The following is a 19,801-nucleotide window of genomic DNA, read 5'->3' as shown; positions in this document are numbered from 1 at the left end:
AACCACCTACTTTTATTTCTGAAAACAGCTGATGAATGAATTACGAATTGCCTTACGAATTAAAGTCACACAAATTTAACAAATGTAACTTTACAATTTCTCATGCTAGATTTTCATATACCTATAATTTTTCAATTTTAATCAAAGTAGGTGTATTCGTTGCTCTTGATTACTGCACGGCAAATTTATAATATAAATCCAAAACTAAACGAGAACACTTTGCATTGCTCTATAGAGAAGTGCGTAGTTCTTCCAGGCTTTTGGTCATGTTCAACGCCACTCCAAGAAATATAAAGCTGATGGCCACAGATGAGAAAACGGCAGCCGGTAGGTTCTTGAGTAGCCACTGCAGGATCATCGTGTAGACGGCAATGGCCATGAGCAGCATGCACATGTATGGATAGGCCAGCCATTTAATGAACTGCAAAATCACAGGATTCTTAAGAATATTTCCTCAATTAATTTTGCTTCAGGTTAACCTTCCAAACTGCAATAATCAACAGGAGCGAGGATAATGCATAGAGAGCCGATCCGGTGGTCCACACAATCTTTACCGCTTCAGAGACACCTGATAAACTGGTCATGAAAAGATAGCCGGCAGCCACGCCCGATATACAGGATACGCAGGCCATAATGGAGACGATCAGCCTGCAAGTCGGCAAAAGTCTCTTATATGAGAATTCCTGTTCGCTCATGTGTTTGATGTATTTTAAGTCACTTAACACAATGGATTTTGAATTTTTTTATATTGAAAGCAAATCATTTTCATAAAAAAATTTTAATTGTTGTTTTTGAGTTGTTCAACAGTTTTCTTTGTTTGACGTTGAATAGTTGAAAATGTTCAAAACTTTCGCGCCCAAATAAGCTTGCTTATCGGTATTATTGATAAAGCGGCCATCGATAAGTTCTGCAATCGATTGCGATTAGCTTTTGGTATTTCGATTTTTTACGCAGGTTAATTTGCGCACAAGATTCCCAGACGTGATTAATGCTGATTTCTGGTCTGGACTACACAGCATTGCTGGTATAAGGAGTCGGGACCAGAGGAGTAAGATTTCGGGAAGGAATCCCGTCCGGTAGGGACTACTAGCATTCGCAAGTGACGTCCAGCAACCGGAGGACCCCCAACTGTAGAATCCGCATCACCATCCTAATCCCAACAAACCAATGACATCTTGAGACCTCACCAGCCATGGATCCCTTCGTGTTCTTCATAGTACTGGCATCGCTTTATGGCGTTCTTTACTTTTTCGACCGCTTCTTCAAGGTGTAGTATATCCAGCCAAAGTACGTCCAGATACTTAATGTAATCCCTTAGAGTTGCATGCACTACCCGTACGATGCCTTCCTCAAGAACACCGGGCTGAGTATAAATTTCATGAGCCTCCACTGGCACACGAGTGCCTTTAACAGGACCCTCCTACGCTGGGGATCTGCCGGTAACAGCTGCACCCGGAGAGTAATGATCACCAGCTTTAATGTAGGAGTCCTGGTCACCTTTTCTCTGCTCCCGATCGGTCTGATCCTGCTCATTGCCACTATCTTCAGCAGTGGTGAACAAGACAGCTCTTCGTCTGTATCCTCGCCCGTTGGAGTCCCTGTGCAGCTGGAAATTCTACTGCCCGGCGTCAACTTGCCGTTGGAGGAGATCGGATACTACATCACAACCCTTGTGCTCTGCTTGGTGGTGCACGAGATGGGACACGCCCTGGCCGCTGTGATGGAGGATGTGCCTGTCACCGGGTTTGGAATAAAGGTTAGAATGATATAGCGTACTTTACAACCTAATACGCTTACTAATTAGGTAAATATTAATATTTCAGTTCATCTTCTGCCTGCCGTTAGCATACACGGAGCTCTCCCACGACCACTTAAACAGTCTACGTTGGTTCCGCAAGCTACGTGTTCTGTGCGCTGGAATCTGGCATAATTTTGTGTTCGCTGGCGTGTGCTATCTCTTAATCTCAACGGTGGGAATCACTATGTCACCTTTGTACGCTTACAACCAACACGTAGTGGTCACTGAACTAACAAGGAAATCCCCGCTGAGGGGAGAGCGCGGCTTGCAAGTGGACAATCAAATAACCCAAGTAAACGGCTGCCCAGTAAACAGCGAGGAGAGTTGGGTGACATGCCTGCAGAACTCTCTGAAGCTCAAGCCGGGCTACTGTGTGAGTGCGGACTTCGTGCAGCTTAACGACGAAAGCAGCGCCATCTCACATCATAGCATTGATGGTCAGCTACAGTGCTGTGATGAACTAAATCCGAACGTAAGCTGCTTCGAGGTGGTGGAGGACGCAAATGGAGATGTGCCGGTGGAGCTGCCGCAGCATGTATGTCTCAATGTGCGCCGCACTTTGGAGGAGGTCTCCGAGCACTGCTCGTCCGGAGTTTGCAACGAGGGATTCTGCCTACGACCGCTTATACGAAATATCACTGCCATAATGACGTTCAAGCGACAGAATTTTCGCGGAGAGAAGCTGCCGCCGGTGATCTATGTGGGCCATCCATGGGATGTCACTCGAACTGTGGAGGTATCCGCCTTTGTGCCGAGATATAGCTTATTAAAGGCAGCCTGGCCGGATGCCTGGCTGCTGCTCCTCAAGTATAACGTGGTCTTCAGCATAGGATTGGCGTTGATCAATGCCATTCCCTGCTTTGGTTTCGATGGCGCCCACATTACCAGCACCGTGATACACAGCTTCTTGGTGGGCAGAGTGGATCAGCATGCCAAGAGAGATATCATCTCGTTGATAATCACCAGCGTGGGTTCCCTTCTCTTTGCACTGGCCCTGCTTAAGGTGGCCTGGTTGAGTTTTCTGCGACCCCTGCTTTAAGAACTGAAATGGAAAACTGAAATGGATCCTGGGAGTTCAACTCCCTGCAAAGACGCTAGACTGCTATTTCACCTTCACGAAACACACAAAAACACAGCGAATTGTAGCACCTCAAAGATTCGATAGCTTTTTGTCATAGTCCTTAGTCTTAACTCGTATTTATTTTCGTACGGTTGTCGAGCTCAAAAATAAAATCAAATTAAGCTAAGATTTATGTTCAAGACTGATCCTATTTGCCCTCGCTCACCCCGCTCAGTTGGAGGCTGGTCCTTAGTTCTGTGAGGCTGCGTCTGCCGTGCTGAAGGAGCATCTTGATGGCCACCTCGTCACTTTGATGGCGATTCGTCTGGAAGTCATGCCGTGCCCAGGATTTTAGCTCCAGCTGGCTGTTTTTGTCGGGAACCTGACGAATCGTTCGAAATATTTCCCGGTAGAGCTTCAGTACTTCCTGGCGCAGCATAAACTACAATGTAATCAATTCATTCAATTATTGTTAGTTTTATTAATATATTTGGAAAACCATAAAAATGATTTAAACCTGCTTACCTGCTTCAAACTAAGTGATGCTTTTGGTAACTTGGACATTTCTGCTTAATTGTTTTTTTTTCTTTATATTTTCTAGTTGAATTATTATTATTAGTTATTCTTTTAGTTTTCAAGTTATTCTGTCATTTTAAAAATTATTTGTAATTAGTCAAGAAAAATCATAACAAAAACAGCTGATGATAGTCAGATGTTAGAATTATAGAGAAGGACCGATTATTATTAAGCTTATACTGAACAATCGATATATTGATAGGCTTATACAAATGCGCTAAAATTTAAAATTCGAAAATTTAATAAAAATAAATAATAATTTATATACGTATAATCGAAGACTTTTTTATAGTGTCTGAACTTAATTTGTATATTCTTAAAAATAACTTTACCTTTCATTATTATAGTTTACTAACTTTCAATTAGTTTAATTGGTTTTCCTACATGAAATTAATGTTGTTTGTAGTACAATTCACCTGTTATTAAAGTGATCAATTATTATAGGGCAAAGGAAAACAATTTGTAGCGAAAGCCAACAGCAATTTATGTTAAAATCTCATTTCATCAACCGCCACTAATGAGTCAGTCGCAGAAATAAACTAAATTGTTGTAATGTCCTAACAAACTTATGTTTTTGCGCATTGATGCGGCGTGGGAACGAACGAAGTGACATCCAACACTAAATTTATCTGGCTCGTGTTCAAATCAAATTAAATTCTCGGCATTAAATGCCACATTTATCTACATGAGCACATTGTTTGATTGGCACGCCAGCTGCTCTGCCCCTGTTTCTTCTCTGATTGTGATGTTCTACTTAAACGATTCAATTGTTTCTTCGACCATTCCGTTTATTTACCATCAGGTACCAGACTCGCCAAGGGATTGGTACTATCTCCTGATAGTTGGTACTTGGCGTCGGCTAGTGGTAAGTTCTCCCCCAAGTACCGGGTTTCTTGATAGAATTGCCAACTGTTTTCCAAGCCAAGTGCCATGGTCACGTCTAGTGACCAATAACTCTGCTGGCCAGCAGTTGGGCCCTATGGAGAATGTGAATCAACCAGGTTAGATATTATATCTAATATATATTTCAGTGTTATTAGAAGTAGAGTCAAACCGTCTGTTTTTACGCGGAGAATATTTATATAAAAAAAACCATAAAAACTTAAAAAGATATTGTAAGTTAGAAATATTTTTAAAGTATCTTTAAGTTTACAATATATCTTAAAGTTTAAAGTTTACACTTTAAATTAGGTGGAAATATCCTACAAATTATACTTTACGTATTTCATATACTTTGAAATTTATTTAAGTTTAATTTTGGCATAGAATTTAGCCAATCGGATGATCAATATCGATTTAATTTATCCTCGGCACGCCATTTTCGACCTTTCTGGCTGTCAAAATGCATTTTCTCCTCGCGTTACTTAAGATGCTCCCCATTAATTTCCCACAGCCGTTTCTCTGATCTCTGACCAAGTGCGTTTGTCTCCGCCGGCGCACAAGTATTTTGTGCAAATTAAACAAAAATTGAACATAACATAAATATCCGATGCAGAACAAAACGAAGGCAGGTGAAGCGGTGAGATTTATTTTTAACTGCCCAATGCGCCTACATATAGCAAATTATGCAAAAGAATCTCGCGCTGCAGCCGAGTGCAATTTCGTTTTCGTTTTCATCTGCCAGAGATGCCAGCGTCTGCGCCGCTCTCTTGAGTCATTGCACTGCGAGAAAATACGCGTAAGTTATTGAAACTTTTTTGGGTAAGGAAAGATCATCAATTTGATATTGCATTTTTTTTAAAGTATATTTGTTAATTGAAAATAAGATAAATATGACACGCTGTTTAATTAAACTTTTCTTAAACCATCAAATCATATTAAAAAACCGTATGAATTCTGAAATTATCACTGCAAAATGAATAAATATTCTACTTCAAATTTTGCTAGCCTGTACAAACTTAGAAAAAACTCGTAGCAGATCTACGGTTATCTAAGTTATTGAAAGTATATAATTTTTCGCTGTGCGGCTGATGTTTTGGTCCCATTGGGGGTGGGCGCTACGTCATCACATCAGACCCACAGCTGCGCCACAACGATGACGAAGGAACGAAGGCAACAACACCGAGCCAGCGAGGCAGCGACTCAGCAGCAGAGAAGCAGCAAAAGCAGCAAAAGCAGCAGAGAAGCAGCAAAAGCAAGTAAAATCCACATGCCACCGGACGGCTGGCTCAAATGTTCATGAAACGCGAACGCGTGTGGACGTGGATGTGCGCGGTACCGCTTCGAAAAAAAAATTTGTGAACGCGAATCGGTATATTCGGTTTGGTCGGATTAAACGGTTGATTCGAAACGAATTCTCGGGCCGTGCATGTGTGAAAGTGAAAACTGAAGAAAGAGGAATGAAAATGAGCACGGTGCATGAGTTTCCTTGACGTTCGTTGCTTCGGAAAATCCATCGCAAGAAAACTGAAAAGAGCGTGCGAAAGCAGAAAGGCCAATTGTGAGTGAGAGCTGAAAAGCACACACGCCAAAAATATAATGTTGAAAATATCTGGCTATTTTTGGAATATATATTTGTTTCTTCCACACGATGCATTGAAAAATTTGTACCTCAAGTGAAGCAATACACAAAAAACCTCGAGAAATGATAATGCTTAAAAAATACGAGATATACGCTTTAACTTGACTTGCATTTTATTTTCGAAAAGCTTTCGAAAGCAAAACAAAGCCATCAGAAAAATAAGAGTACGAAAAAAAGAAGAACGAAATGAATCCAAGGCAAAAGAACAGCCAGAGTGAAATGTTTTTAATGGGCAATCAAAAATAATGAAATCGGGTAGATATATCTGGCAGAACGAGGCAAGAACGCATTTAAGATGAACAATGGAGATACATTTAATGAAATTTAAGGGACTCAATGAGGGATTGAATTCAGATCTATAGCTAAAACATTTCCGGAAATACCCATTGCTCAACTTTGGATACACAAAATATTCCCTTCAGATTCGGAATAGTTTCCTTCTAGGTGCACAGCTGAAAATGAAATATAGTTCTGTTTACATTCTTAAACTAAACTTTAAAGCTATGCAAACTCGTAATGGAAATGTGCTTTGAAATCCCGCCGCTTGAAACCACATCAATATAGCGATATATTTTTTTCTGTGTAACTACATTTTCGTCTTTTCTGTCTGATTTCCTCCGAAAGAACAACAAATACAGGCCACACTATGCATATATCCGCTGTGTTCTTGTTGTGCTGCCTTTATATTTTGTATTTGAATTTGTAGTCTTGTGTCATGCGATAGGTGGTAACGTTTCGTTCCGAACGGGGTATTGAATTACAAGACACCAAAGTGCGCGCCAAGCGAACACGCTCGCTCACAGATACTCACACACACGCACACACACGATAAACACACATGCAGAGCGAGGTGTATAAATATATCGCAGTCCGATTCTGCCGCATGCGTATCCAATGGATGCGAATCGGCCTGCAAAGCGGAGGGCACAAGGAAATATCCGAAAAAGAACTATGAATCGCTGTAATTAATTGTTTTGGGGGCAGAGCAGTTGGATCCATTGATTGATGGAGCCAAAGTTCATTTGTTTACAGTGGCAAGATCAATGACTCGGCGCCCTATTAATATGTACATCCCCCTCAAAAAAAAAAAAAGAAAACCAAAAAAGTATCTGGCTGGCTCCACTCTGACCCCTGGTCTCTCTTGTGTTCCAGTTTCACCCGAAAGTTATATACCGCATCCAGTTGAAATGTCCGCCAAGACGTCGCCATCGTCCACTTCTCGGGATGCCAACGTGGGATCCTCGAGTGCGATTCCCGTTCAGATCAAAAAAGAACTGCCCAGCGATGAGATAAAGGTGAGTGAATGTATGAATGAACACTTTGAGATACTTTCTTGCCGTCTAATTAATTGCCCCTGTCTGCGCATTATTTCGCCGCGTATTCAATAACAAGGATGCTGACAAAGTTTGCGTTGGATTTAAAAATAAGAACGTTCTTCTTTGCTCTTGGCAAAACATTTGGCTTCTATAGCTGCGAGCTGCATATACGCAGAATAATTATTATTTGTTTGTTTCCGAGTGTTTGGATGGGGGAAAGGTGAATAACACCCACTCGCCAGTTGCGCGTCTATATCTTGGAGTCTATATCTTAGAGTGGCTTTGAAGTGGATCTCGTATCTCGTAGTTGCCATGGAAATATCTATAAAAATGTGTGCTCATGATATACGTAACTACCTTTGCCGCAGAACACATATTTCCATTTCATCCTTAGCGAACGCAAAAATATTTAGTAAACTGCATGTTGCTCATACATAGTTTCCACTTACAAGCTCGAATCCAGCGATTCCAGCCAAAGAGCACTTCCAACTAAGCGCTGAAATCAAAGAATCCGACTCCAAATCCCTCGGCCAGAGAACCAAAAATCGTTTCGGCTTTCAGTTCAGCGCAGTTCAGTGCAGTTCAGTTCGTCTCAGTTGACTGTTGGGCTATTTGGAAATGTTTATGCAAGAGCCAATGATAATGCAACGCCCCGCTACCGCCCCCGCTCAAAAGTGCTACATTAAATTCCATGCAACTTTGTATCTGAATCCGCGTCCGGAATTTGAAAGAGGAGTTGCTAGCGGTCGCTGCAGCTGAGGAGACTCGGATTCAGATTCAGATTCGGATTCGGATTCCGATTGCCATTGTGATTACGCGATTACGGGACGAGCTCGTAAGTCGAGCGGGAGTTGGCGGTAATTTTATATTGATAAGTTTTTATAATCATTTTAACGAGTGAGCGGGTCCGATTCCGATTCGGAATCCATCCGCTCCTCTCTGTCCGCAGTCCCTTACGCTTCTGCTCCATCCGGCAAATGAGCGAAATTAATTTAATGCCACAGACAGGGACAGAGAGTCGCAGAGCAACATTTTTGCAGCACGTGTAACCCGATCGGCGAATGGAAATCATACCCCCCGACTTGCAGTTGGGCGCAATGATACTTATTGTCGGTCATGAGGGGGGAGGGAAACCAACAGCAAACACAAAAACAAAGCCGAGCCAAAATTATTATAATGAATGGGCTGCTCTGAGGAGGGGCATGGGAACTGGGTATCCGCTGGGAACTGCCAACCGAGCTTGGCGACTGTTTTTCTAGGTAAATGTGCGACATTTGCACGGATATCTATATGTGGCTACTCATGCCTGTATAATGATATTCATAATGGAATTGCAAAGCTTAGGCTTTAGCTGCATGCTGACACAATCAATTATAAGATAGTATAAATCTGATGCTAGTAGTTATACCAAACTTACTTACTACAGATATGCAAAGTAATATAACAAATATCTCTTAAAATCCGATAGATAGATAGATAGTTTCTTAGATATTTTTGTAATTCATTTCCATAATAGGAGCTACCATTGCGTACATAACTTAATCATCTCTTTAGGTGTTCGGCTGAATTTCGCCTTCAATCCGGGCTCTCAATGTCGCCCAATCCCCGCTTTGAGTGTGCAACAACACTTTGCTAACTGAAAATATCAATTAAAAATATTGTAATTCATACCTTTTATTTTCGCTTACCTCACCCAGTTTGGGTATCGCTTTCGGTATTTTGGCCTCTCCGCCAGCTCCTGGCCATAATTATAAGCTGCATTTGCTGCAAAGACAGCAGCCAGGACAAATTTTTATATTTAATGGCCCAAAGGCAAAAGCACACAGCGTAATTAAGCAACAACAATATATCGGTTGAGATGATGGTTGAGGGAATAGAGGATAAGGGCGATGGGGAGGGGATGGGAGGAATATGAGCGCGCTTCATGGGTGCAACTTGATAGGACAATGGTAAGGCGATATCCTTCAAGGTTTCCGCTTTGCGACCGATGTCAGGCCAAAGCCGAAGCTGGGCACTATATATGTACATAGGTATATGTGTATGTCTGTAGCTATGTATCTGCAGAAAAGGATGTCTTTGACACACACTAGGCATTATCCTGTGAAGTAGGAAGAGTGACAAAGTGGGGAAGGTGGCCATTGATGGCTGAAATCAATAACTCTTTGTAGGCGGCAAATATGGTAAACAAAGTGGGTATTTTGGGCAAATATTACTTAAATATACAATTAACTCCTTAAATAGCAAATGATTAAAGAAATGCTGGAGTGACATTTCTACATTTTCTTTAGGGAACTTTTTCAAACCTCATTAGCTGCTGCATAAAGTGATGAATTCTGTTCTATAATTTGTGATTAAATGCATTGTCGCCTCGCCTCTGTTGCACACACAATATTCATCACCTACAAATCGCCTCCGAGTTAAGTGTTGGCAGACTCCAAGCAACATTCTATGCACATAACCCAGGGTTCCGGCAGCATGGATTGGGTTACACTCACACAACCGGGTGTGTGGGGCTGTGGATCGGATCCAGATGACTATGACGATGACACAATGACAGGCGGCCACTCAGGAGCACGGACGGAGTGGAGGCGGAGTGAAGGCGGCTTGGGGCGACGGTGGCAACTGGGCTCAAATGTTGCCGCAGCAGCAGAACTTTAATAACAGCGACGCAGATTGAGTTACAAACAAAATAGAATATGATAAATTCTACACAAAACACCAGGAACCAGAGCTCAAAGGTGCCAGGAGATGGGCGTTTCGGGGGTTCACACTGTAGTGCACTGGTAACGTGAGGCACCCTGTGCTGCTGCGCTGCTGTGCCGCCTGCCTTCCTGCCACATGCAACACGCCAGCGTCCGCCCATTCACTCCCTTCCACCGCCACGCAGCATCAGCAGCAGCAGCTCGAATTAAAATAGCGTTAAATTAATTCGAGCCACTGCTGATGGCCCAGCATTACGAAAGCGAACCCGAGTGGCCAAGAGGCCATGCGGATGGCTGGATGGTTGGGTGGGTGGATGAGTGGGCGGCTCAAAGCCCTTAACACTGCCAGGTGGCAGGTGGTGGTTCGAGCTGCAGCAGGTGATGGGATCGTTTCTCGGCAGGAGCAGCTATCAAGTTTTCTAACCATTTAATATATTCTTATTCGGCCAAAACGAAATTCAATCGCCATGGATGAAACTTTTACGACACGCCCCCAAGATAAACTGTAAAAGCTGTCCACTTTCCTGATTTTCCGATGATTGCCATAATTGCCATAGAGCCATAAATAGTGTCAGTTGCATTGTTTTTTGTTGATTGATTCATTGGCATTTTGAATGCAAATTGAAACGCAGCAAGGCAAGTGATATCTAGATATTTATATATTTTTTTAAAAGAGTGCTCTATGTGACCTACCATAAACATTAATACCAAACCCTTTGGTTTCCGATTTCGTATTCGGTGCCTTGAGTTCGCATATATCATATTATATATACATATATTACACATATATGTATATATCTCCGTCTGAGCAGTGAGCCACCCATATCTGGTGTACATTAAAATGAAATGGAATATTTCGATGCCGAAGGGAAGGGGTGGAACGGGGCACGGCGATGGGAACTGAAAATTCGCAGAGCAATAGCAACAAACAACTTGGCAAAGGCCAAGTATGTCATGTAAGAATTCAAAAGAAGGACGCGCGTCATTCAATCCTGAGCTATCGATATTCGATTACAGCAAACTCAAAACCGACCGACTTTGTGCTCGCCTCGCAAACACCCAATCCCAATTCCAAACCCAAGCCCAAACCCAAAACCCAAGCACATGTACAAACGTGTGTCTGAGAAAACTAGCGTAATTCTAGAATTTGTTGCCATTGGGTGTTATTTCCACTGGCCGACCATATATACACTTACGTGCCGGCTGGTATATACTTTTTCGGCGGGGTGGTGGTGTTCGAGGGGCCTGGGATTGGATTCGGATTCGGATTCGGATACGGATTCGGTCCGGACAGCAGTTCTACTGCAGCTTGGTTTTAGTTCGCCTTAGTCTCAGTTCAGTTTACTGGGTTCAGGGTGAGTTATTATAAGCGTATTGGGTTGCCACTACCGCTCCACCCGCTCCGCCTGGCCCACTAGCCCATCAACCCACCATCCCTCTAGCTCCCCATCCCCCAGTGAGCCAGTGAGCCAGTCAGTCTGGGTCTCGTTGCTCTGGCACTGCGAGCATTGCCGCGCCGGGTACTTTACATTATTCTATTAGGTTTCCTCGCCGGTAACCTAAGACGTGTTTTAATGCGAGCCACTCGCATAACAGGCGGCTCCACTGCAGCGGGATAAGCCCCTTGGACGACATCGGATGGGCCTGGATGTAGGTCAGGAAACCGAAATCCATTAAGACCGATAGTTGGGAGTACACTTAATCAGGTAAAGGAGGAGATATATCGACTTTGGATCACCAATTTAAATACCAGAAACTTAAACCGAGATCTCTAGCAAGATCTTACTATCTTACTAGTTACTCAGTTTTATATTTCGTATGAAATCTAAGATCAACCACTATTTTTTCCCAGTGCACTCAATGCCAGACAAAGAACTTGACTATCGGATTGGAGTTCCCAGTTCCCGCTTCTCACCCGTAAAGCCGGTTCATTACGATTCATAATAAAAACGAAAATATGATATGTTTTTGTAAGTTGAGATTTTGCAAAATGAAGGAGAACACAACAAACTTGAAGAGTCAGAAACAGAATGAGTGTTGCAAATATATCCACTGGATTCTTGGGCAATAATTACGAAAAAAATTCAAATGAAAAGCGAGCCAAAAATCCGACAGATCTGATTGCTGGGCGGGAATGGGATTGGTTTTGGAGGCAAAGGAAATTCGATTGGAAATATAAAGGTAGACGTGTGTGTTTGTATCTTTCTTAATACAAACGTATTCGTACACAAGTATTTCTGGGCGGGCAGAGCGAATCAGATCCCAACTCCATCAAGAACAACAGGCGGCATAAAATTTCAGTTTTTAATTAATTGATTTTTATTCGCATTTCGGTGTACAGTTTCAAGCATGGGCGAGAGTTTTAATGTCGCTGACGGAAAGGGCACTGAAAAAAAATGTGTGTCAATTAGCAGAAATCAAATATAAGCAGAATATGGTTACCAAAAATTATATAAGGGGGTTATAAATGTTATGCATAATGCATATAGTTTGTCTACAATGTAAAAAGAGCTTTGCTCAGTGGATCACAATTTTTGCCAGTGTATGTCCCCACTTTCCCGCCCGCCACACCGGCCCACCCCCTCGAACCCGTTGAGCCACTGTCAGGCAGCAAAGAGCTGAAAAACTGAACGAACGCACAAATCAGAAATTAAAAACCGAACATAAATTAACAGACAAATGATACTAAAAACCGTGCTGCCGAAAGAGACGGCGCATGCGACAATGAGCGAGACGGAGGTAGCGGAGATGGAGTCGAATGTATCTCCGTTCCTCCGGTTACGCTTACTGCAAGATGCTGAACTTGAGCCGAGCGTGCGTCGCCATAGCCCCCCCCCCCCCCCTCACCGCATCCCACCCGCTCCTATCAGCCAGCCCATGCCATTCCATCCCACCTGGACGAGGTCGCACCTGAGGCGTGTAATTGATATGCTCGGCTCGGGCAGCCGGCTCCGTAGATTTTATCGTGCGAATTCTTGATACTCTTTTCGCTTTTCGCAGCGACAGACAGCGTAAAACCTGAATGCGAATGCGAATGCGATTGTCACCGATACGCGAATTGCTGGAAAAATAACCAAGCGAGCGTGTGAGCGCCGTTCATGGAGTGCGAAAGGAAAAGGTGTTGCGCGCCGCGAAAGGGACCGCTTGCTGCGGTGGGAAAAAGAGATGGCTACAGGGGGCCAGAGGGGATCCGAGATAGACGGCAACTTATTAGACGACTTGCATTTGTCAGCAAGTTGGCAGCAACGCTTAATTTGAAGAGTATCGCATGACGCCGGGGATATCCAGTTTGTCTGGAGCTTGTGATAGATGCAATGGAGGCGATGAATCATCTGGCCAGCATTGGCCAATTGTGGTTGTGGCTCTTTTGCGCGGACCAATTTTCCCCTGAAACTCGGCATTGGACACCACTTGCGGCCACATGGCGTATGGGCAATTTGGCATTCCGCAGAAGCAGATAACAGAAAATTAAAACCAAAAAGTTACAGAGCGAAAACGCAAAGCAGTTAAGGTGGCTAATTTAGATGATTGACTAAAAAATAAAAAAATGATTCTTTTTTGTTAGTATTTTAAAAAACGGCTAAGATTCAATGAAATATGACTGAAAATTCCTACTCTCTTTTGATTTAAGCTTTCGACCAGATATTTGTAGAGCCCCTGGAGCAAAAGGACTTTGCTCGGTGAAAACCACGTCGAATATGAGAATTTCAATGTAACCCGATCCCCAGTTTGTGCACCTCTCACAGGCTTGTGTGAAATTTTTATGTGCAGCACAGGCAGGTCCAGAATGATACACACATGGGATTCGAATGGAAATGAGAATGCAGGAGTCAGTCAAAAAAAAAAAAAAAAAAAAAAAAAAAAAAAAAGAACAGCTTCAAAAGCCGCAAATGCTTTCTGCATCTTCGACTTTAGACTGAGCCCCTGCATTTTCGGCTTAAATTTAAAGCAATGAGGCAGGAGGCACTGTAAAACGACAAAGAATGTCCGAAGGTATTGGATATCAATATCGAAGCAGGGATAATCAAAACAGAGGGGGTGGGGGGATGCATGACCATACCTCCTCCCGAAGCAAGTGTATGCAAATGCCACCCACTCTGGCCAACCAAAAAAGCCAACTAGTCCGGCCCTCTGGCCGTAATGAAGATCTCTGCCACCCGTTTGTGCACTGATATGTTTGTGGAGAATCCGGAGTGTGTGTGTGTGTGTGTGTGTGTGAGGTGTCTGATGCGTGGGTGATTCCCCCAGGGTTATCGATTACACTGCAACTTTCCAGCCTCGGGGAGAGCGCTTTGATACGGTTAGATAAGAACTCGCATAATTGGACATTGGGTTCAGAGGTCAACGGGCAAAGGTAATCAATAATTAGTGAAAGTTGCCTTCACTCGGAATGGATTGCACCCCTGATCACTCTACCCCTCAAGCATTTAAGGTCCAGTAGTCGGCCTCAAAGTTTCACCTGCCTGACTCTTTGAATAAAATTTCAGCTGCTCTTTAATGGCAATGCACTACAACAAAAATTAAATTATTTTAAAGTACATATATTATATAAATATGGTGAAAAAAACATTTAATTAAATAAGAATATATTCCGAAACTTTTTGGAGTGAACTACTGATGCGATCTGCCTGCATATCGGGTTACCCAAAGGCCATGTAAGTGGGATTCAGGGTACCGATGTCAGCAATTCCCTGTTTGCCACCACTCATCTTTCTCTTTCTGTCCGTCCCTTCCAGGAATTCGCGCACAACACCATGAACGAGCTGCTCGGCTGGTATGGATTCGAGGGTGTGGATGTGGATCGTCTCGACCTGACCGCCAAAACGTCGCGCCTGCTGCAAAGTGCCGCCGCCGCAGCTGTGGCCAATCAGCAGAGCCACCAGCTTCACCAGTTGGAGCCGCATCCGAATCTGGAGCGGAAGCGGACCAGTCTGCTTCGCAGTAGCAGTCGCAGTTCCTTGGCAGCGGCCTACCACAACAACAACAACAACAATAATAACAACAACAACGGCAGCAGCAGCAAGAACAACGGAGGAGTCGGCGGCGTAGGCGTTGGGAGTGGTCGGAAGAGCGGGTTGATGAACTGCAGCAGCACCACCACCACGCCATCGGACCACGACACGCGAAGCTCACGGGAGGAGGATTCCAAGAGTCCGCACTCCATCGGGAAGCCAGCGGGAGCTGCGCACACGGATGAGAAAATAGGTGCGTATGTGTGCCAAAGAAGTTACCAGGATAAAATATAAATGATTAATGTACAAATATTTTCATGAAAAGTTACTTTAGTCGTAGCTTAGAGAATGCAAAAACTAGAAGAAAAACATTACGATAAAAATTGCTTATTTAAAAGAAATTATATATTGAGGAGATGCAATAAGTGAACCAAGCTGATAGCACAGCTTACATGGTATTCCCAATGGATACTCCCACCCGGGCATAGCCAAAAATTGACAGCAAAAGTCAAAATCACAAATTTCGTAATCGACCCAAGGACGCTCCCTTAGCCACGACGCGCTCATCATCCATCCGCCTGTGCGTTTTGTTTTTTTTTGTTTTTTTTTGTGAAGGGAACTCGATAACTTCGCCTGCTGTGCTCCGGACCGTTGCAGTCCCTCTCAATCCCCGCCTGCATTTGGAGCTCAGACAGGCTCGAAACTGTGCTAACTTTTCATCAACTCAGTCCGGAGTTTGCCGATGCTGCGTTATCGAATAACAGATTCATTAAGACCCAAATATGGTTTACACATTTTTGGCTAGCGTCGAGCAGGAAGAAGCGGGCCATATTAGGAATAGGATACTTGGAGCTCAGTTTGTACGGATGCTTGCGGAAATCAAATTTGCAGTTCGGCAGGAATCGATTTCCTTTTTAATAGAACATTTTTGCCTCCCAAATGTGCTTTGTTTGATTCGATTCATTACTTCTTCCAGCTAGCCCTAGGAATTTTCGAATAAAGAAAATATTTCGGAATAAATTATAATTTTAAATAATATCTTAAGAGATTTCCTTATACTTTTCTTTAAGTTCTTTAGACTTATAAAGTTATTTATTTTTGTATCTTCAACAGACTTCAGCAATTGCTGCTGGTGCCATCGACCGATTGCGGAGAATGCGCCGGACTACCTGACCAGCTGCGACGGACCGCGCTACTGCTCCGAATCCTGCTTCGCCCAGAGCCGGAGGGCATCCTTCAAGAAGGCCAAGACCTGCGACTGGTGCAAGCATGTGCGCCACGCGGTTAGCTACGTGGACTTTCAGGACGGCGCCTCCCAGCTACAGTTCTGCTCGGAGAAGTGCCTCAACCAGTACAAGATGCAGATCTTCTGCCACGAAACCCAGGCGCACCTGGACATGCATCCGCACCTGCGGGATCAGGCCATGGATGCGGGCAGCGAGGCTGGGCTGATAACGCCGGATCTGTGGCTTCGAAACTGCAGGAGTCGCTCGGCCTCGCCCGCCTCCACGCTCTCGGTGTCTCCGGGTCCGCCGCCTGCTCCGGCTGTCAGTCGCTGTCCGGACTCACCGCCTAGTCATCATCCCAGCAAACCTTTGATCTCAGTGGCACCCGTCTCGAAGTTGCTGGCCCAGAAGAGTCCGGGTCCCGGACCCGGAGCCCCTCCACCACCGCCACCGCCTGTCCAGCGGCATTTGGCGGGAAAGTTGGGTCGCCGCAAGCGCCGAGGTATTTCCTCTTCCTTGGGCTCGGAAACTGTGGCCAGTCTGCTGCAGAAACAGCAGCAGCAACAGGCACCGCAGCAACATCAGGCACCTCCCACGCTAACGGCTGACTTTGGTGGATCCAGCGTACCACTGCCTCCGCTCTCGCCCATGCCCAGCATGCAGGAGGCACCACAACAGCAGCAGGCTCCTCAGGTGCCACCAACACAAGCCCTGCCACGGGGACCAACAGCCATCCCGGCCAGCTACTTCGCGACGCCTTCGAATGGTGTGCCCATGGGACATCCGTTTGCGGGGCGCCCACCGCCGCCTCCGCATCACTTTATGCATCCACCTCCGCATGGCATGATGCCTCGTGGATTTGGTCCGCACTTCGGGCCACCGCTTCCGCCTCAAATGCCCGAGCTAGGGTCTCTGTTGGGGGCTGTGCCGCCGGTGACCGTGATGGTGCCCTATCCCATCATCATTCCCCTGCCCATACCCATACCCGTTCCTCTGCCTGTGATAGATTTTTACAAGGCACACCTAACTCCCGAGGAGAGGAAGCGTTTCGATGAGCAGCGGGCTGCTCCAACCAGAGCGGAAAACGCAGAAGAACAGGAGCAACCACAGCCGCTGGACTGCAGCAAAAGCAGAAGTGAGCTGGAGGAGGAGAAACCAGATGTGGAGAAACTAAGTGAGCCTGGCCAGGAGCTGGACAACGATCAGGAAGAGGATGAAAAGGAATCCATACCAAAGACAAATCCAGATGGGGACACCAACGCGGCTTCGCCATCAATTTCACAGGAATCATCGTCTTCACCACAACAGACGCACTGCATCGTCAGGGATTCTACGCAGTCCGAACCCGAGGCGGACAACCAGAAGCTGCCCAAGCTGAAGATCACACGGCTGCAGACCAAGCGAACACTGATTCAAACCAAAGAGGCGGCGGCCGAGTGTAGTCGACCGCTGCGCAAGCGCAAAAGGATCATCGACTGCGATTTCCAAAAAATGGGTCTTAAGGAACCGGAAATGGCCAACGATGGCGAACAGAGCAACGGCAGTAGCAACAAGGAGGCGGATGCGGATCCGGAAGCAGAGTGCAATATGAGCGGCAGCCACAGCAACAGTGGTAGTGCTAAAGCTAAAAAGTAGACATAGACCTTAGGATTTACCCCTTAAAAGTAGTAGAATGTATTTATCTATGTATGTGTGAGTGTGTCAGTGTGTTTGTGTAAGCGGAAACGGAAATGGAGTCCAGAGGAGGAGAGGAATGCAGCAAAAGGCACAAAGTGCATGCGGTACTCAGTTTTGATTCTTAATAAACTAAAATATAACTTATTGGATAAAATGTGTTTAATTATTTAGTGGATGTAGTCCTGACTAATGCACTTAAGCAATGAAAAGTATCCTAGATGCTAAATATTCTTTATATATATTTTTTTATATACTTTAATAAGATACACTTCAAAAAATATTCTTTTTCAAGGGTGGTCAAAGTTCATCTAAGTAACAAATAGCTGCATTGCCAAGCCCTTTAATTGGCTTCAAAAATATTCTAAACAAATTCACAAAAAATAACTGAACCGAAGCAATTATCAAAAGGTTATTACAAAATACATATAAAGTAAAGCTATTTCAAGAGGATCGCTAAGCCGTTGCAGTCAGGGTAATCAGTGTCTGTTCCTCATTGTAACACTTAAGACTAAGTCATAGTTCAGTTGTAGAGGTCCCACAATGATATCTGGCCATCCATGCCCGCTGCTGCCATGATGGGAGCATGCCACATGGCCACCTGTTGGCTGGAGAAGGCCAAGTCCATTACGCCGCCATTCTTGTGCTGCGTAAGCACGGCCAGCGGTCGCAGGCTTTTCCACGAGAAGATCCGAATACGACCATCCCAGCCGGCACTGGCGAACACCTTCTGATCGGGCCGAATGCGAACGCCATTCACTCCAGGATTCTTGATGCACAGCTCCGAGCCGAGCTGCATTTGCATCGATGAGCGCTGATAACTGAAACTAATCAACTTGTCGGCTGTAAGAAAAGAATAGAACTATTATATCACGATAATTTGTTTGGACTTAAGCTCCAACTTACTTGGACCACCCACAATGCCACGATTCGTAACTGGATCGTAGTCCACAGACGTAGCATCTTGGGCCAATTCCATCACATCCAAAATAACGCTCGAGCTGATGTCCCAGGTGAGGAAGTGTCCCGATTCGTAGCCAGCGAGCAGGAACAGTTGCGAGGCGCACTCGAAGGGCTTGAAGCAGGTGACGCTACCCAGTTTGGGCAGTTGGGGATCATCTGGGACCAGTATTTGCGTGGGGGCCGCTGCATCCGTAACGTGAAGCACTCCGATGGACGATTCCTCGCAGGGATAGAAGAGCAGCTGCTCGTTGGTCTTGCTGGTGTTCGTGTGCAAGGCAGATCGGCAAAAGCCCAGGTGATTGCCTGGAATACTGCGCTCTTTAACGTAGCTACTGCCGCCGATGGAGAACATGGTGATAGTGCCGCCCTTCTCCTGGGTCACCAGGCGATCAGGGGTGTGGTGCAGACTGGTTATGGGGTCGGATCCCACCTCAAAGTGCAGAGCGGAGCGGTTGGTCTAAGAAACAAGTTGTTGGTTAATAGGATATTGTTAATATAATTAATTAAGTACAAACAGAGAGAATACATTATTCACCTCTGGTGTTTAAAACTTGGCACCTAACAGCGTGATATTGCTATAAATATTACAAAAAAGTTGGATCAAAGATCGGACTATGGTTGCGGCTACATATACATATGTATATTTATATATGGATTTATGTGTGTATATGCAACGTGAAAGAAAATTTTAAAGAATTACATACTTTCGCTTAATATCTTAACTTGCAAACCGCTTTTATAGCATAATATCTAATGCCAGGTTGGCTTGTGAATTAACATAGATAACGTGATAAAGATTCTCACTTGCAAATCCCAGAGGAAAACGCTGCCTTTGATGGTTCCCGCCAGCAATCGGTCGCTCTCCTGGAAACACAGAGAGTTGACGGCTCCCATGTCGGGGGAGCGCAGGCTGAATACAGGATCTGGTGGTAGCACAGCCATATTTAGAACTGCTAAAATTAATTAACTAATTTGCGTTTGTTTTTGTTTGGTCTCGTGGTAGTGTGGCCGCT

General features: G+C 44.6%; 5 protein-coding genes and 1 non-coding gene across 7 annotated transcripts; 3 read left to right on the top strand and 3 right to left on the bottom strand.

The window, feature by feature from the left end:
- The first annotated feature begins 46 nt into the window (after window positions 1-46).
- Window positions 47-768, top strand: asRNA:CR44304 (antisense RNA:CR44304). The gene is made up of 2 exons (NR_124513.1): window positions 47-327; window positions 474-768.
- CG43190 (uncharacterized protein) lies at window positions 47-768 on the bottom strand. The gene is made up of 2 exons (NM_001259341.2): window positions 480-768; window positions 47-421 (listed from the first exon to the last, which is right to left on the bottom strand). The coding sequence occupies exons 1-2, from the start codon at window positions 630-632 to the stop codon at window positions 230-232; spliced, it is 345 nt and encodes a 114-aa protein (NP_001246270.1). The 5' UTR covers window positions 633-768; the 3' UTR covers window positions 47-229.
- Window positions 769-905: 137 nt separating this feature from the next.
- Window positions 906-3,043, top strand: S2P (site-2 protease). The gene is made up of 3 exons (NM_136861.4): window positions 906-1,267; window positions 1,319-1,756; window positions 1,824-3,043. The coding sequence occupies exons 1-3, from the start codon at window positions 1,193-1,195 to the stop codon at window positions 2,835-2,837; spliced, it is 1,527 nt and encodes a 508-aa protein (NP_610705.1). The 5' UTR covers window positions 906-1,192; the 3' UTR covers window positions 2,838-3,043.
- CG34229 (uncharacterized protein) lies at window positions 2,982-3,538 on the bottom strand. Its single transcript, NM_001103806.2, has 2 exons — window positions 3,384-3,538; window positions 2,982-3,300 (listed from the first exon to the last, which is right to left on the bottom strand). Exons 1-2 carry the CDS (start codon window positions 3,420-3,422, stop codon window positions 3,067-3,069), a joined length of 273 nt encoding a protein of 90 aa, NP_001097276.1. The 5' UTR covers window positions 3,423-3,538; the 3' UTR covers window positions 2,982-3,066.
- Window positions 3,539-5,320: 1,782 nt separating this feature from the next.
- Window positions 5,321-17,976, top strand: Sobp (Sine oculis-binding protein). Of its 2 annotated transcripts, none has more exons than NM_136859.3 (4): window positions 5,321-5,874; window positions 7,108-7,250; window positions 14,710-15,178; window positions 16,039-17,976. In NM_136859.3, the coding sequence occupies exons 1-4, from the start codon at window positions 5,793-5,795 to the stop codon at window positions 17,784-17,786; spliced, it is 2,442 nt and encodes an 813-aa protein (NP_610703.3). In that variant the 5' UTR covers window positions 5,321-5,792; the 3' UTR covers window positions 17,787-17,976. The 2 variants fall into 2 exon arrangements, with proteins under 2 accessions (NP_610703.3, NP_001286320.1); NM_001299391.1 differs by having other exon boundaries at window positions 5,602-5,874.
- Window positions 17,977-18,048: 72 nt separating this feature from the next.
- On the bottom strand, window positions 18,049-19,801 carry CG13192 (uncharacterized protein). The gene is made up of 3 exons (NM_136858.3): window positions 19,593-19,801; window positions 18,732-19,245; window positions 18,049-18,668 (listed from the first exon to the last, which is right to left on the bottom strand). Exons 1-3 carry the CDS (start codon window positions 19,728-19,730, stop codon window positions 18,349-18,351), a joined length of 972 nt encoding a protein of 323 aa, NP_610702.1. The 5' UTR covers window positions 19,731-19,801; the 3' UTR covers window positions 18,049-18,348.

The sequence above is a fragment of the Drosophila melanogaster genome, chromosome 2R (assembly GCF_000001215.4).
Source record: "Drosophila melanogaster chromosome 2R".
Taxonomy (NCBI): domain Eukaryota; kingdom Metazoa; phylum Arthropoda; class Insecta; order Diptera; family Drosophilidae; genus Drosophila; species Drosophila melanogaster.
This window is presented reverse-complemented; position numbering and strand designations above follow the sequence as displayed.